At 39.0% G+C, this 18,950-nt stretch overlaps 1 protein-coding gene across 4 annotated transcripts in view; it reads left to right on the forward strand.

Annotated features, from left to right (window-relative positions):
- Nucleotides 1-18,950, forward strand: part of Pdss1 (decaprenyl diphosphate synthase subunit 1) — a 35,877-nt gene that overhangs the window by 14,428 nt on the left and 2,499 nt on the right. For all 4 annotated transcript variants that reach the window (XM_046442292.2, XM_046442291.2, XM_046442290.1 and 1 more), the window contains 5 exons: nucleotides 2,693-2,804; nucleotides 2,901-3,010; nucleotides 11,721-11,801; nucleotides 11,938-12,051; nucleotides 17,674-17,754. In XM_046442292.2, the coding sequence (XP_046298248.1) occupies nucleotides 2,693-2,804; nucleotides 2,901-3,010; nucleotides 11,721-11,801; nucleotides 11,938-12,051; nucleotides 17,674-17,754 (498 nt within the window). The remainder of the gene's footprint in view (nucleotides 1-2,692; nucleotides 2,805-2,900; nucleotides 3,011-11,720; nucleotides 11,802-11,937; nucleotides 12,052-17,673; nucleotides 17,755-18,950) is intronic.

The raw sequence follows: 18,950 nt of genomic DNA on the forward strand, positions 1-18,950 counted from the left end.
GCCATAGAAAAATAAACTTAGTGTTTCTGGTTCCTCTCCATTTCATATAGCATTTCTTTTGGTTGTAAGGAAAGGGATATTCATGGATTTCCAAAAAGTGAATTTCATAAGGAATCATACTTTTTTTTTAATATTTATTTTTTAGTTGTAGTTGGACACAATACCTTAATTTTATTTATTTTTACACGGTCCTGAGGATCAAACCCAGGGCCCCGCATCTGCTAGGCACGCGCTCTACCGCTGAGCCACAACGCCAGGCCAGGAATCATACATTTTACTTTTGGATTCAAATTACTCAGACTTTGTCCAATTCTTTAACATTTATTGATTGACTACTATATACAAGAGTGTCAAGGCAAATAAATAAAACTAAAAAAGAAAAAAAAATCTTAGATACTATTCTACCATGAAAATCTTAATCTTTTTAAATACAGTCAATATAATAGGGTTTGGTTCATATGGGTATGTATTTTTAAAATGTAATTCCGTATTAGTTTATTAGCGTTCTTTGAGGGCAGTGTGCACATTAGGGACTTCAGTTTGAGGATATATAAATTATAGGTTGAACAATGGGAATAAAGTTTTAAAAAGGAACAAAAAAGGATGCACAGGCCTTTTAAGAGCAGACATCCACCCCACACAAATGCCTCCCTGGGCCATCTTGCCCAGTTGAACAGCAGAATTTATACAAACATAACTTGCCCTCTCTCCTTCTCCCTCACATAGTTGTAATACCTGGTTCCCTCCTGTTCAGTTGTCCTTCACGCAGTGGTTTTGCTTTAACAAGAAAGTCTTTGTTGTGAAATTGAACTCTGCAATTCGATGTATATGGCTTTTATATCAAATTTTAGATTAAAAGATTTTTTTATCCTGTTAACTGAAATCTAAACATGAGAATGCTAGCAAAAAGAAGATGGAGTTTTGTTTTGGAGAGGACACGGGTAACTTCATGACTCATTCCTGCCATCACCTGTGTCTGTTTTCAGGCAGGGCCAGTCCTGAACCTTATTTGTTTGGAGCTGTTGGGCAGGGAAGGATCGTCAAGGGAACAAATTATGGTCTTCTCCTTGTGTGTCTGCCTCTCCTGGTGGGGGCTTCTGAGTGCAGGTAAAAGGAGGTGTTTGCTGCCATCCTCTGCCTCTCTCTGCTACAAGAGTGGCCTGCTCAGCACGAGTCTGCCTGCTAGTCACCTTTTTCCTGCTTCTGAACCATAATGACTGTGTTATTGCTACAAGAATCCATTCACCTGAGCCCTTGTTACTTCTGGTTCCCTTTAACTCTTCAAACCTAGCCATCTAGATCCTTGTGGTTCTAGATTCATATGCTATAACTTTTGGGCCTCTAGGATCCTTAGGGCCAGAAAGGAAAGAGGTAAAGACCCAAGAATCTCAGGCGACAAGTTGCTAATACTTGGGGGGTAAATGGGTGGGTATAAGTGTGTTCACATATGTCATGATGTGTCAGATTACTTTATAAGTGTATACTTACATGGTGCTAGCTTATATAACATGTGTAGTAAATAAAAATGGTGATTAGTTGGTAAACATACACTGAATGTTACATGTGTCTCTTTTAGATACTAGAGAACAGACAATAAATACCTAAAATGGTTATGTTGAAAATTCTATGAATTAAAATTTCTGTGAGCTCTAGCATTTATGACTAATTCCAATAGGACTTAATAACACTTAAGCCATATCTTTAAATATGTAAATTAATGTGAGTACATGATTACAGCATGTTATTCTGATTATTTGCTAATACATTGTGGACATCTCATGATCTAAAGTTTGAGAAAGTATTAATTACCTAATAATCAATGAAAACAATATTTAATTGGGCTGGGAGTATAGCTACGTGGCAGAGAACTTGACTAAGAGGTGCCAGGACCTGTGGTAGATGCCCAACACTAAAAGAATTTGGGGTATGACCTACGAATGAAGGGCAGTGTAAGATACTGCAAAGAGCATCGAACCTGGAGTAAAGTATCCTTAGTTAAATTCTCATTGGGAAAAAAAAAACATGCTGTGCACTGGGATGCTAAGTACTAGCAGAAACGTTCCTTGTCTGGGTCCTCCAAAAGTGAAGAAATGAACAGGACAACGCTGCTTGGGGTGCAGAGTTGTGCTCGCTTAGTCAGAGGGATCTGATCAGACTGCCGTAGCAGAGAAGATTTCTTGGAGGTGCTATTTGAGCTAATTTTGCAAATTGAGTTTCCAAAGTGAAAAAGGAGAACGTGTGTGTGTGTGTGTGTGTGTGTGTGTCGCTGAGGATCAAACCCAGGTTCTCGGGTATGCTAGCCAAGTGCTATATCACCAAGTTACACCCCAGCCCCCAAAGAACTTTTTGAGCAAAAGAAACAGTAAGTGAAAAGGCAGAGTGACGTGGTTTGAGGGAACAGCAAATGATCCAATATTGGATCATGCTAAAATGAAGGCAGCTGCATTTTGGTGGCCTCTGGGGAATGAAGTAAGAAGGTAAATTCCATTCCCTTTCCATGACTAAGGTAATATCTGAGAGTCAGCTCAGGTCAGACAGTGGCCCAAATCTGTAACTGATTATTATGTAATCCTGCTGAGAAAGGAGGAAACTTACTCTTTCCTATTCTGCATTCATCCTCTGACAAGTCAGCTTCATCATTGACTCCATTGCTCTGATCTTTTTATTTGAGTTTTTCCTCCTCTTTTTCTAGGCTGTTCTTGCTGGAGATTTAATTCTTTCTGCAGCATCTATAGCTCTGGCACGGATTGGAAACACAACTGTTATATCTATTTTAACCCAAGTTATTGAAGATTTGGTGCGTGGTATGTTGTTTCTAACTCTTATTTTTTATTTATTCAATCCTGGTATTTAGCAGGCAGTAAAACCATATCTCAAGAAACCTTTTTCCTTCTTTTCAGGTGAATTTCTTCAGCTAGGGTCAAAAGAAAATGAGAATGAAAGATTTGCCCACTATCTTGAAAAGACCTTCAAGAAGACTGCAAGTCTGATAGCCAACAGTTGTAAAGCAGTATGTACGTTCTGTCTTTTTTCAAGTTAAAAAAGTCTCATAGCTCTTTCTTGGAGCTAATTCTAGAAAATATATCACTGGAAAACAGTGGCAAAGTGCTTGCCTAGCATGCACAATGCCCTGGGTTACACACACACACACGCAACTTCTACTATGGGCTATGGTTTTTATTTTTGCTATCTTTTTTTTATATATATATATTTTTTAGTTGTTAATGCACCTTTATTTTGTTTATTTACATTTGGTGCTGAGAGTTGAACCCAGTGCCTCACATATGCTAAGCAAGTGCTCTACCCAACCCCATTGCTATCTTCTTTTGGTATGCAGCCGTTAACTACTCTTTTTATCTTGCCTCCTAAGAATTAAATCAAAATAAGCTTTATATTATATCCCCAATATATTGTTCAAACTGTAACATTCTGAACAATTTGTGGCAATTTTTTCATATTTGTTGTCACATTTCTGACATTTTTACCTTTAGAAATTATAAAGTATGTTCTACATACTTTTTTTATAGATAATAGATCTTCCCAATATTATTACGTGAAATATAAATAAGCCTCATTTCTTCAGACTATAAATTGATGACTTTTTTGTTTTGTTTTGTTTGGTACCAGGGATTGAATTTGGGGGCACTCAACCACTGAGCCACATCCCCAGCCCTATTTTGTATTTTATTTAGAGACAGGGTCTCACTGACTTGCTTAGCCCCATTCCTTTTACTGAGGCTGGCTTTGAACTCATGATCCTCCTGCCTCAACCTCCCAAGCTGCTGGGATTACATGCGTGTGCCACCACACCTGGCTACACTGATGATATTTTAACATTAGTTAACATCTTTAATCCATAGCCTAAAAGGTGTAGTATTCATTGTTAAGCGCACAAATGAAAACCAATGTCTCCATACAATTGTTCATCTGAGCATCTCTCAGCCTAATGGATACAGAGATAAGTAATCATCCCATGTGATTACAGCAACAAGAAAAGAAGACCTCTGAGGGTCAAATGGAAATTGCTGTCGTGACATGCTGTTAACATAACTACAATTAAAGAGAGCTTTTTCTCAGAGTTCTCCAGTGAATAAGTCCCTTGCTAATACCATCTCTGTTTGATAAGTGACAAGAAATGTGTAATTGTGAGCCGGGAAAGAATGAGGACAACACTTTCTTCCTAAAAAAGATCTAATTGAAACCCTAAGGAATGTGAATTATGTAGAACATGCTGGCCACAATCTCAGCCATTTTTGTCTTTTTATTGAAAAGGGCTATTATGTTCTTATTTCCAAGAAATTACAAGTGTGGAGTTTTTTATTTTTTAAGAGATGAAAATATGATAGATACCGAATGTTAAAAAAAAGAATGGCCTATTTAAAATGGGTGCTTTAAAGCTGTTACAGTAATCCTTTATTGATTATTCCACCCCAGATGACCAAAATCTGCATCAGGACCCATCATAAGACACTCTAGTATGTTAAGTGAGAAGTTCATTGATAATTCCTAAGTTTGAGACTGCAGTTTAGAGGCATGAGCAGGTGGGGGGGCTGTTGGAATTAGAATTGCACAAAGTGGACAAAGGGGGCACAAAGGAGCAGTACTGCCTGGGGCCTGAACTGGGACTGGTTCATTCAGTGCCGGTATCCAAGGAGATGGATCTAAGTTATCAAGGAAAGGTTTAATTATGGTCACTATCCTCTGCTTAAGAAGCCAAAGATAAAGCACAGGTATTATTCTTTTATAAATAGTACCACATTCTTCAAAGATTATTAGCAAGTAAATAATGAACGTAAAGGCTCAACCTTTATTAAAAACAAAGTACTCTAAGCCCTCCACTAGGAGGCATGCTGGCATTGCCCCAGAACCATCTATTTTTCCATGTAATTTTTTTTCTAAACTCCAGAGCTGTTAGAATAATAAAACAAAATCATAGTGTGTTCTCTGAATAAAAGCTTCTATATTTAAGTGCCCATGGGTGGAAATATTCCAGTGGTGTTATGTGTTGAAAATTGCTATTTTTATGTACTCTGGTATTTAAAATGCAAAGACGTGAGCTCCAAAGAAATGCATATGAAGCAAATTAAACAGGCCAAAAGAGGGAATAGGAATGTAAGGATTGGTATTATTATAGAAGAACTAGTGGGTTTCCAAAATGTTTTAGGAATTGGAAAGAAATTTACCAGCTTCTAATTCATTCTACCAAGGATACCATTTTCCCCCCACCATCGTGCCCCCAGCCACCTTACCCTTTTTAACCAACCACTTTATTATAAGTGGGAATAATATGGAAATCTAAGAGAGGACTATCTAGGGAGATTGTTTTTGTGACTGATATTAAAAATGGAATTAATCTTATATTCAAAAAATGATTGGGCATTTATTTAGACAGTCATGCAAAATACATTGTGTAGCTTACCAGTAAAAATTATGACTTGTTGCCCAGAATATTGTTTGGAATGAGAACTGACAGGTCGTGTTGTCTGGCCAGTTTTCTTCAGCTAGACAGTAGCTAAGCTGGGACTTGAACCCAGAACTAGGTAATCCTGCTTTGTTGTTTTTCTTTTTTCTTTTTCTTCTTTTTTTCCCCCTGGTTTGGTTTGGTTTGGCTTTGCAGTACTGGGGATTGAACTAGGGCCTTGAACATACAGGTGCTCCACCAGTGAGCTATATCCTTGGCCATTTTTCCTAGGTTTCTTTTCTCTCCAGCACTATGTGTGTCCTGGAATCAGTGGGGTTTCTTCTTGCTTTATTTTCAAAGCTCTAGAGTACTACCACAGAATTTTGTGTTATGGATCATATTAGCAGAGTGCTGAGTTTTTGTTACTATATATCTATAGGCCTTAATCAGATTTTGCAAATTGTCCAAATACAAAATAACAAAGGGGAAAAAATCTTTTCCCCCAGGATCCATTCCAGGATCTCACCTTGCCTTCAATTGTCATGAGGTCCTTGTCTCTGTTGTTTAAAGCAGTTCCTTAGGCTTCATCTTGTGTTATTACCTTGATGTTCTGAAGAACACGGGCTAATTATGTTGTTGAGCCTCTCAAGGTGTGTTTGTCTGATACTTCTCAAGATTAGATTTAGGTCGTGAATGTGGCAGGAGTACAACAAGCAGTGCTGTCCTCTCAGTTTATCACCTCGGGAGATGCCTGATGTCTCCAGCTCCTAACTACTGAGGTGCACTTTGATCACTTGGAGAGGGTGCTGTCTGCCAGGTTTCTTTACTTTAAAGTTAACTATTTTGCCCTATTTTTAAGGAGGCATTTTCATATTGTGTAAATATTGTTTCTCATCAAACTCTCACCCGCTGGTTTTAGCATCTTCTAATGATTCTTTCCTGAGGCAGTTATTACTATGGTGGTTGCCAAATGGTGGTTTTCCTGTTGTTCCTTCCAAGTCACTCTTCCGCAATAGTGTTAGTCTTCTGTTACAGGTAGCTCTTGTCTGGATGAGTCTTAGGTTGTTAGGATTATAACCCTTTATCAGGGTTTAAAGCTTTATTGTCCCATATTTGGCCAATGTGGGGAGTCCCTTTAATCTTGCTTCTACATCTTTTTACATGTCCCCAACATTCTTTTAGCACTGTCTTAATTTATGGCAGGAGATATTCCAGGCGCATCTCGTACTTTCCAGCCCTGGCATCCATGGAGCCCAAATTCCTTTTGGTGGAGATGATGTTTAGAAATCAGAATTTTGAACAGTGTGTCACTGTTTCTAGGCCCTGTCGGTGGAATAGCTGGGACATACCTGTGTATGTGTTTTGCATGTATGTAGTGTTACAGTTTAAATCTGGATTCTCCCCCAAAGGTTCATGTGTTGAATGCTTTGTCCCTTGCTGGTGGCATCATTGGGTGGAAACCTTGAGAGATCAGGTGTGGTTGGAAGAGGTGGGTCACGGGGGGCATACCTTTGAAGGGTATGCTTTGTCCCTGACCCTTCTTCTGCCTCACTGCTTCCTGGATGCTCTGGGGTGAGCACTTCTGATCCACTGTGTACTCTCCCACCATGATGTCCTGCCTCACCAAAGGCCTGTAGTCACAGAGCCAAGTGACCATGGACTGGAACCTCTGAAACTGTGAGCCAAAATAAATCTTTCTTTCTCTGCAGTTGATTTTCTCAGGTATTACTTCATAGTGACGAACAGCTGACTAACACATATGGATATGTATATTTCTGTATTTCTATATCCACCCATATTTCTTTGAAACCTTTAGGTATCCTACTGGTGGCTCAAATCCATCTCACCCCTCAGGATTCATGATTTATTCTAGCATTCCATTTTCCATATTTGTAACTATTCCCCATCTGTGAGAAACTTGGTACCCATTCTCCACAATGTACTTATTTGCTCAATCCTACAATATCCATACAATCCTACAATATCCATAGGACTTTCAAAATTGAAATGTGAAAAACAAGCCCAGTGGCTAGGGTTTAGTATTTTGTTTACAGATCCTTTTGTTTTTAGCTTGAGGATAAATCAAAGCACTGTTTAAAAGTTCTCTCTCCTAGCCGTGTGGTGGCACCTGTAATGCCTGTAATCCCAGTGATTCGGGAAGGTGACACAGGAGGATCGCAAATTCAAGACCTGTCTCAAAAATAAAAAATGAGAGGAGCTGAAGATGTGGCTCAGTAGTTAGGCACGCTGGGTTCAGTCCCTGGTATCCCAAAAAAAAAAAAAAAAATCCTCTCTCCTTTCTGGTGTGGTTATTATTTGGATCATTTTAATTCCATGTTAGGGGTTCCTTCCCATTGTTAACTGATTTTGTTTGTTTTGTGTTGAGGGTCTTGTTACTCTTGTTATTTTGAGTATATGAGACATTAACATTGCTCCAAAAGTCAGCTCCCCTTTTTCTTTTATGCCATCGTCACTCTCCCATCTGCTGCACCCAGCTTGTGGGTGACTAGTCTCATTATTTTCTGATTCTTCCTTCCTGTTTCATTTTGCACAAGCCAAAAAAACACGTGTCTATCTTTTCTTTCTCTTTCTTACAACAAAGAATGCACTGGTCTCTGTGTTTGTTTTGCTTTTACACCTTGCTTTATTCACTTAATAATATATTCTGAACTGATACCATGATGATTATAGAATCTGCCTTATTTAAAAACAGCTGCAACTGTATCTATTGTGTGGATGTAGCATAGTTTATTCAGCTACTTTCCTATGTATGGGCATTCAGGTCTCTGGTATTTTATCATTACTAATAACATTACAATGACTAACCTTATGTAAGAGTATTTTTGTATCGTGAGAGGTATGTGTTTGGGGTAAATTTAGGGGCAGTTGTATTTGTGGTTTTGTTAGATACATAAGCAAATTCCCTGTACAGGGTATCAGTGTGCATTTCTGTCAGAGTTGATAAGGGTGTCTTACTTCTTTCCCACAGCCTCACTAACTGAATACGGCATTAGACTTTGTTCCCAATCCAATATATGAGAAATGGTATCATGGTGATTAATTTTTATTTCTTCTCAGTGAAGCTGCACATGTTTTCATATGGTCAAGGGTCGTTATTATTTCTTTAATTTTGGGGAATTATCTGTCCCTGTCTTTTGCCTATTTGATCTTTTATCCCCTCAGTTCTTAAGAGCTCTTTATATGTTGTTAGTTACTTTCCTGTGATGTTATATGTATTTTCTCTGAATATTTTCAGTTGTTTTTGACAGTATCCTCTTTTGATATTTTCTGTGATAGTAGAGTTCCAGTTCTGTCTGCTATTTTTAACAAATAAGACCCAATGTGTACATTCCCATCCAAATATTTCTCTTAATCCATGGTGAAGAAACAGATTCTTCAAAGATAGAAATCCTTGCCGGGTGCAGTGGCACATGTCTGTAATCACAGGGGTTCAAGAGGCTGAGGAAGGAGGATTGCAAGTTCCAGACCAGACTTGGCAACTTGAGCAAGACCTGGGTCAAAATAAAAAATAAAAAGGGCTGGGCATATGGCTCAGTGGTAAAGTGTCCCTGGGTTCAATCCCCAGTACATCAAAAAAAGATAAGAGATTCTTATTAAATATCAAGTATTTTGCCCTCTCCAATGCAAATAGTATTTCCCAATTTTTCTAAGAATCTGATGCAAGGTGTGGCCCTTCCCTAGAAAGAAGCACATATACACACACAGCACAACGTGGCTGTGACATCTGCTTTGACCAAAACAATCCGTGAAGCTCTACTTTCTTTGACTTACTCATTCTCCATTTTCAACCCACTTTCAGAAACATGTGAGCATCTCTGATGCTGAGCAGTGTCCTTTTACATTAGCTTACCTCCTTGCCACACGTGTTGTACTTTGTTGTATGATTTTCCTATTTGTGGTTGTTTTCAGTTAGATTGCCACTGATCCCAACAGTTCTTAACCTAGTTAGGGGAACAGGACTCTGAAATCTGAACAGAAATGTTGACCCTTCACTGTGTGTGAGGTAGAAGCTGCCCACTAAGCTCATGTCTGTTTTGGCAGATGTGAGTGGGGAAGGGACATGGCAGGCAGACTTCGTGGCTTTATGCTGACTTGGGGCATGTTCCTTGACCTCTTTGAGCTTTTGTTGTTCTGTCTATTGGAAGCAGTATTGCAAAAGGATAAATAAAATGGTATCTGAAGCCAGATGCTTGGATTCAGATTCTGATTCCAGCCTGTCTTTCACATGTAACTCCTGTTCCCTTGGCATCTCAGTTCCTCAGACCTCACAGTGACTTCCTATGCAGTGAATCTTAGAATGGTGTCTGGTGAGAGTAAGTGATCAGAATTTATCAGTTTTTCTCATCCTCAGCCACGTAATAGTATTTATGGGATGTTGTGAGCTTTAACCAAGATGATACAAGGTTTGCTAACGATATATCCGTAAGTGTTAATCCATTAACAATAACATTAGAAGTAGAAGACCTTTTTAAAAAATCTTCCATTTTTTTCAGTTTGTGTTTCTGAAGGGCTTTATGTTAAGAAGACAGCATTAATGTAGCTACAGGAGTGTGCTTCATTATCAGTTATTTCTGCCCAGCTCAGCATATCCTAAGCTGCCCAAACCTTGCCATGCTCTCATTCTTTGAGCCAATTTGATGGATATCAAAGTTTCTAAATTGTTCCCTATGTCTCATAGAGAGTCTTTAATTAAAACTCAGAGCCCCAGATAGGTCAGGTCTTTACTATTGAAAGCAGTTACAAGCTTATTATCCATTCAAATAAATGATCATCTGACCCTTTATGGTGTGTGCAGTTTATCCTGCACTTTCAGCTAAGCATTCTAGTCACAGACTTAATATTGTTAAAAAACATTCTCCAGGCTCAGGAAGTTATATGATCTAACTTTAAAAAGCAGAAGTGAGTGGACCCTGCCCAGGCTCCTGGTTCTGGATCCAGTGGATAAGGGGAATGAGGGGAAGATTAAACACAGATTGAGTTCTAACCAGATGCCAGGCAAAATTACTGAGGGCTTAGGTGCAACATCACATTTACTTCTCAGCACCCCTGTGAGGGGTGCTTTTAATGCCTACATTTTACAGAGAAGGGAACTGAAACACAGAAAGCCTAAATAGTATGCCATGGTCACATGTTTGCGGTAAGGGGCATAAATCGAACCCTGCTGACAAACTGCAGAGAGTGCCCCACTGTACCATGCTGATGCCTGAGCAAAATGGGTTCTCAAGCAGAGAGGTAGGGACTAAAGGTTGGGGACAGGATTATTTATCACCAGTATCATTACATGAAAACCTCCATCTGACTTTCTCATTGAGAGTCAATGTAGACATTTCCTCTCCAGTAAAGCAAAATGGGCACCCCCTTCCCTCTTTGTATTTTTACCCAGTCTTTGTTTTCTGAAAATGTGGCCAGGCCTGCTTAGCATGCTTATTAGCAGAGCAGTGGGAAGTGCACTCAAGTGGCCGGCTAGTTATCTTTTGAGTATTAAAAAAGACTTTTGAAGCCCTTTTTCTCCCCCCACTAACAAGGGGATAAAACACTTGTTACACAATTATAATAGTTTTTTGCAAGAGAAATATAGGAAGAGTAGAACCAAGGACTATCCTTCTAATAATGAAAGAATAGAATCTGAATGTCTGAAGCACAAGGCTTGAGACTGTTGCAGACAGAGCAAGAAACAACTGCATTCAGAAGTAAGTGGAATCACCAAAATTTATTAAAAGAAAAGAGTACAGATGGGGAAATACACATCATGTGTATGATTAGATGAGATATCTCGCCCTAAAATGAAGGGTAATCTTAGAGGTTCTTAAAGCCAACAGTATATTGGGCCAGTGTGCTGAGTGCTGGAAACCAGTATTTCACATAATGGAATCTGTTCTTTTTCATGTCACAAAGGTTTACTTAGCCTAATGGCAGAACTGTCTCCTAATAGCTCAGTTTTTCCCAGGCAATGAGAAAGACTTTATTCTGTTGCAAAGAAGGGGGGAAGGGAAGGTTGTTTTCTTAGTATTTAAGTAAACAGAGGGTGGGCTAGCTCAGTGATAAGAGTAGTTGCTTAGGATGCATAAAGGTCCAGGGTTCTATCCCTAGCACCATCAAAAAAAAGGGTGGGGGGATAAGAAAAAAAGAGGACATTTATTTTGTACCTGTTTTGTATACTTTTGGGATCAGTATCTCCTGGTTCTACATAATCTAGCCTCACAACCTCTTATTTAAGAGAATTTCCATCTGACTCTTTAATCTAGGGTTTGGCCTTGTTTCTGGATGCCAGCAGCTTATCTAAGAATCTCTGTTTCAGGTCTCTGTCCTAGGATGCCCTGACCCAATGGTGCATGAGATTGCCTATCAATATGGAAAAAATGTGGGAATAGCTTTTCAGGTTGGTGTGTTTCTTATTTAAAAGAATGGTAGTGTGTGGGGACAGCTAGTACTCTCCCCCCAGTGTAAAATCCCTACAGAGCAGCAGTGATGTGGGCACTGTGTTGCTGTTTACATTGCCTTCTTCTTTTCTCTAGCTCATCGATGATGTATTGGATTTCACCTCTTGTTCTGATCAGATGGGCAAACCAACATCTGCTGATCTGAAACTTGGGTTGGCCACTGGCCCAGTCTTGTTTGCTTGTCAGCAGGTAAGTTTTACAAACTCCCTTTGATACACTGTTATGTAGCTTTACAGAGCCAATGTCTCTGGTCACATCTGATGGAAATGCTGAGATAAGGAGTAGCTAAGGAGACAGGTAAGGGACCACAGATCTGGGTTTGATCCTGGTTTCGGGACTAAGATGCAGGAGCCAGTCATTTCTACTTCTAAGCCTTATCTGTAAAATATAAAAGATTACACACTTCTTCCCCAGGATTAACTGAGAGAATGCTTACCATCTTGTAAATTGTTAAGTACCATAGGCATTTTATTTATTGTAATATTAGGATTTATTTCATATATTGGGCACTGGCTAGGTACTGGTTCCCACATCTTGATCATAGACTGGACTTCGGGTGTGCCTCAGGGCCCATTAAAAAGGCACAGGAAACGTCAAGGGCCTGTAAGCCTGAGAAATTCTTCAGTTCCAGAAGTTTAATGGGTCTGTTCTCTGCTATGAGGCATCAGAGCCTCAGCCTTTGTCTCAGAATGTCAAGAAGTCAATAAAATCCACTAGAATCACAGTTCCTTTTTTCTCCAGATTGAAGGACTGTCAAGGAAGTAAATAAAGCTGTCTTCATATTCTCCTTAATACGGATGAAAGATGCTGCTGTGACTAGCAAGGCAAGACATTTCCACCAGGAACCATTTTCTGGTTCCTGGTGGCACTGCTTTTGGCTGTGCCAAGTGTTAACTGAAATAAGTGGGGCACTGGTTAGTGCTTGGACCATTTTTTAAATAGATTTTCACTTAGAGGCATTGGGTATTTAGCAAAGCAATAAGATATTCATCACCATGTCATTAAATTAAATACTAGCCTTTTGATTTAAAATTTATAAAAGTAAATCATGTCTTCTGTAGAACTCGTTGATTCCATTTTGATCTAGAGAGGAGCGATCATCTTGCAGCTATTATCTAGTAGAGCTGCTGCCAGGGTAATTCAATCCCAGGGGAGGCTGATATCCTGGGTGCCTGATCAGGTTGCCTTGGGCAACAGCAGTCAATCAAAGAATAAAGGCTGTGAACAGAGATGTTGGGGCACTTGGTAGAAACACCTTTATTACCAGGCTCCATCCTCTTGAAAAAATTTGAGGCTGAAGTGAGAAGTATGCTATAAACGGGTCCTTTCTCTCACTGAGACTAACCAGCTTCAAACTCAGGGAGATTATTAATATGTATGCCAAATTCTGCCAAAAATTTATAAAGCTCCCTTTGACACATTAAAGCAGGAGTGACGAACATTTCCTGTTTTGCCATAATCCCACACAAAAAGTAAGGGTATGCCTGAGATTAGAAAAAATTAGTCATTGGCTACCAGGGCTGGTACAACTACATACAGTCTCCTCAGACAGTGGCTGGTAAACATGGGTGAAGAAGGACACGGCAGAAGTAGGCTGACACAGCTAGTTTGGCAAAGATTCAGTTGGGCCCTGAGATTATCAAGATAACTAAGAGCAAGCCTTTCCTTGAAAAAAAGCCTCCAGTCTGCTACGTTGTGGTTGCTGTATTTTTAGAAATCTCAACAATTACAAATACTTTTCATAATCCCCATCATACTAACAGTTGAGTTCTACTTAAACCTTAAGATGACTGGTTCAAGAAAAGACTGGCCTTTTCTGATTGTTTCACTGTGAACATATTTCAAAAGAAATTAATTTCCTCTACACAAAGGAGTAATGGCTAATTTCGCCTGTAGATATAATGGTGCAAAGTGGGGAGCAGTTTGAATGAACTGCTCCTACATATTGATCTGTCTATAATGTGTGATAAAAAAATAGTGGGTTTGGTGGGGGTTAGGGGCGAGGAAAAGGAACAAACAAAAAGTTTTGAAGCCCCAAACCGTGATTTTATGTGTGTCTCAGTGGGAAATCCCAGGGTCATGAGGCATCCACTCACTGTCACCAGACAGCACTTTCCTTATCTGCCCATACAGCAGTGGGGAAAGAGAGTTAAAAAGGCACATTGTAGCCTTAGAAAAGGGAACACATGATGAAGCCAAGCAGGAAGTAACTCTGCATAAGACTCATTTCATAAATAGATTGGTTTTTGTCTGGTGATACAAGGGCCAGAAGTTAGTCAAATGTGTATTCATAGTTAGTTAAACATGTAATTGTTTTCAAATAAAACAGCAAGGTTAGGCTCTACTAATGGATTACAGTGTCAAAAAGGGATTCTTAGCAAGAAGTTTGTCAGAAAAATTATGGGAGCCAGGCCCAGTGGCACATCCTGGTGGCACATCCCGGTGGTTTAGGAGGCTAAGCGAGGAGGATCGCAAGTTCAAAGCCAGCCTCAGTAAGACCCTGTCTCAAAATTTAAAAGGGCTGGGGATGTGGCTCAGTGGTTAAACACTCCTGGGTTCAATTCCCAGTACTCCCACCTTCCCCCCAAATTTATGGGGCTTATCATTTTTAAATTTTGGTTAAAACAAGTTTCAAACATAACATGAGGAAGTACAGTATCTTCATTTAATGAAAATGCATTCTTTTTAGTTTATAAAGGACTCTTTCATACATTATATCTAATCTCACAACTCCTCTTTGTGGTAGATATGATGATGTCTGTTCTACAAATAAGAAACTGATGCTCAAGCCTGGCCAAAATCAAACATCTGGTCAATGGCACAAAAGGCAATTGAACATGGCCAAGTTTTCCAGGACCAGCATTCATTTTACTACATTGTGAATTATTATTGCCACTGATAAGTTGACAGAAGTTATTACCTAATGAATTTGTGTAATACTTATTGTCTCCCCACAGAGCAGATAACCAGTGTGCCTGGCATTGAAAATGCAGTGACAATGCTCTGCAGTCTGCTTTTTCTTATTTGTGATTAACATGCCCATTTAGTAGAGTAGTTCTAAGGTGTTTGTAATCCTTCTCCATAGGTAGGTAAGTTTTTGTAGATTAGTCTTTGACCTTAACCGTTTACAAACATCTGCCGAGTCTCATTGGTGTAGCAAAAGCAATATTGGGCAACTGCCTTTTTAAGGCATGCTGGGTTATCTTGAAATTAGAATTTGCTGGATTCTGCAGTTGTCAGAAAATCCCTGAGTTTGGGATTCTAATATTCTTGACATCTCTAAAGGTGTTTTCTGATAATAGTTGATACAAGGGATTTAACAAGTTTAGAAGGTTGTAGCTCAGTGGTAGTGCCCTCTTCTGGCACATGCAAGGCTCTGGTCTAAGTTTTCAGCACCACAAAAAAAAAATGAAACTTTCAGTATTACTGGACAGGTCCCAGTGATTACAGTGTGCTTCCTTATTTATGTGTGTATATGTTGTCTTTAAGAACAAAAACCTTGGGCTGGGGTTGTGGCTCAGTGGTAGAGCGCTTGCGTAGCATGTGTGAGACATTGGGTTTGATTCTCAGTACCACATATAAATAAATACAATAAAGGTCCATTGACAACTATTTTAAAAAAGAACAAAAACCTTGTTAAATTTCTTAAGTATATATTGATTGGACCCTCATCTTCAGAAATAAAATGGAAGTGTTTTCTTCAGTGGGACTACATAAATTTGCAAGATCTTTTTAAAAACTTTCTTTTCTTCTGTTTCTCTTACTTGATGTCACCTAAATGTCAGCATGTAGCTGTACTTCCAGCTGGCACCACCATCCCCTGCACCAGCTGCACAGGCTTTTGCTGTTTTGGTGACTAGTTGGTGCCTTGGAGTTACATAAGTTCTGTTTGGTTAAGCACTCTAGTTTACTGATCACCTTTGTAGGTTCATTTATGGGCAGATTTCACAGTTGGACTCTTGACTCATCCACAGGTTTTCCTACTCTTAAAAACAGCCTAAGCAAACAAAAATTTTCTTATGTTTTCATTAAATCTGCAGACAGGCAGCTATTCTTCCTGTTTCTCATTTTTTCTCCACACACACACTTTAAGGGGGATGGTGAGTAGTGCCTCAAAGAAGTTTGGTATTTTCATGTTAAAACAAAGGAAGGGTACAGTCACACTCAATGCAAATATTTTTAGTATAAAAAAAAGCATCAGAGAAACCACCAATCAGCACATTTTACCATTTGCTGATGTTGCAGATAAAGTTTATACACTGTAAGCAAGGTAAATTTACTGGAAGCCCAGAACAGCATCACAATCAACATTATAAAGATAAAGCATTCTAGCTGCCCTGTTTGGGGATGTGCTATTAAAGAATGTAAACAAATGCCTGCCTCATTTGGCTTTTTACAACTAATATTGGGGCTTTCCTGAATTGTTTCCAGTAAAGCTTAAATTATTTTTAAAAGATAAATAACTAAAGCAAATTATTGGTTTTAAGAACTAGCCAGTTGATGGCTCCTTACTTTCTAGAAGCATATTAGCAGCCTCTACATGTTTAGAACTTTGTTCTAACGCATACTTCACTGTTAAATCTTCCTCGTGTGCCATCATTTGGTTGAGTTTTTTTCTATGTGTGCCCTTTTTCCTTCTAGGATTACTAATACCAGGATGATGGTTGCAGGACAATTTATTTCATCCTTCAGGTTCACTGCCAGGGAAAAACTGGCAACTGCTGTAAGCACTGATGTGTCTAAGACCAAACATACCTTACCTCTTATTCCATGGAACGACAGACTGTTAGAATCAAGGATTTCAGATCACAAGACAGATGAGCAAGCCAAGATAGGAGATTAAGGAACTCATTCAGCTGTGGCACCTGGTGGCAGACCAGGACTGGTGTTTAGGAAGTGAAGTGATTTGTTCTCCTGGTTTCCTTATTATTCCTGGAGGCAATTCTCCAAAATAACTGCTAAGTACTATAGAATACAGTTTATATCTTCGGAATCTTTTGTGCCTCCCTGCTTTTTTCCTCTAATTACCATCAGCTTTATTCTGACCTTTTTCATAGTTCACTACAGTTACCTGATTAAGATTTAATTATTAAGGTTCTCAACCTGGGCTGCACATTAAACATGCCTAGGCCTAAGCTAAACCCTAAGCCAATAGACTGAATGAAAATCTTTGGGAGTGGGATTCAGGCAATGGTATTTTAACTTCCCCCAAAGATTCCAATATGCAATCAGCACTGAGCACCACTGCTCAGAGCCATTCCACACACTGCTTAGGGCAGAGCTCGATACCCTCTGCTCAGAAACCTCAGCAGCTTTCATTTCCACTTAGTTGAGTACTAGAATGCCTAATTCCTACTCTCATTCTAGGCCAGTGCTTCTCAAAATGTCAGCATGAACCAGCAGCATTAGTTAGCATCATCTGGAAATTTGTTTGAAATGCATGTTCAGGCTCTATGCTACTGAATTGGAAACTGGGGGCCACAACAGGCAGTACGTGATTCTGCTGCAGTCTGAAGTTTCAGAATCATCAGAGAAGTCAATGAAATTTTTAGAGATGTACTTTGTTGCTCCTGCCTCTCACTCAACAGTAGACTAAGGACCAATGGCTATTCCTCTCCTGTGTACCAACATAGCTCCTGGGCATGAACATGTCCCCCCCTTGTTCAGCTTCTTTAATGCTACAACTTACTGCTCCCCTACATCACAGAATTTGATCACCTTTGTTTTTTATTATTTCCTGTTGTTACAAACAAGTATTAGAACACTTGATTGTTCAAGAACAACAAATACATTTTCTTTCTTTATGCTTAGTTCCCAGAAATGAATGCAATGATAATGAGACGGTTCAGTTTGCCAGGAGATGTGGACAGAGCTCGACAGTACGTATTACAGGTAAGATTATTTTTACAAGGAAAAAGGCAGCATCAAATACAATGTGGCACAGCTCTGCACCGAACAAATCATGTAACACTAATGAAAAGTTACATTTCAGATACAAGACCAAGTTTAAGTTTTGATTTAATAGAAACTGGGAAGGAAACACTTGTTGTTCATTATTTTTATCTTTCTCCTATAATACTGCTCGAATATTTTAATTGGTCACAGGTTCAGCGTGCACATTAAGTTTTTACAAGTTACCTAAGTAATTCTACTGCGCAATCATGTTTGAACCCTTTTGGTTGAAAACCACTCTTCCCCACACCTGTCACACTGCTGTGCTCCAAGGTATCCAGACTAGCCTCCAACCTAGTCCAAACCCTCATCCTTCTACAGCTAGACTATAGTAGTCTACTCACAAATGGTCCCTGCTATATACTTGTTGGGGAGAGGTGACTAAAGAAATAGTCATTTAAAAAAATTTTAATTGGGCTGGGGCTGTGGCTCAGCGGTAGCGCATTTGCCTAGCATGTGTGAGGCACTGGGTTCGATTCTCAGCACCACATAAAATAAATAAAGGACTATCAACAACTAAAAAAAAAAAAATTTTTAATTTTAAAATTAAAAAATTTTAATCAACACAGGCAAATTTTAGACTTATGTTTTCTTTTAAAGTAAGAAACATTTAACTGTGTTCAGGGGCTAGAGGCTTGTTTCAAATATACTGCCATATATCTTCAGCATTATTCTGTAGAAACCAGATCTTTTTGCATATTTTCAATTTGGATGACTGTCTTTTGAGAATGAGCTTTGCAAATTCAATCATTTGGAGGCCACAGACCTAGTAAAAGAGGTAGAGTAAGCAAACAATTACTAAAAAAAAAAGTGGTCTGAAGTTCAAATTGCTACCTCTCAGATTTTTAAATGTCCAAAAGCAGAAAACCCTTCCAAAAAGGATATATTTCTCTTTAACTAATGCATAATAATGTTATATTCTACTATTTGCGAAGAGGGTGGTTTGGCAGTTATATAAAAACTCAGTATGAGGGAGCTATAGCTGATAAAGAAACCTGAGAGTGGTTCTGGCTTCAGAAATAATTATAGTCACCCCTCTATCTCCCTGGGACACTGGATATAAGACACCCTGCCCCAATCTCAGATATGCAAAAGCCCCTTAATTAAAAAAAAAAAAAGGCAGCTTTCACATATAA

This window comes from Marmota monax, unplaced genomic scaffold (assembly GCF_021218885.2).
Source record: "Marmota monax isolate L192 unplaced genomic scaffold, Marmota_monax_Labrador192_F-V1.1 WCK01_AAM20220418_F8-fsc00072, whole genome shotgun sequence".
NCBI classification, from domain to species: Eukaryota; Metazoa; Chordata; class Mammalia; order Rodentia; family Sciuridae; genus Marmota; species Marmota monax.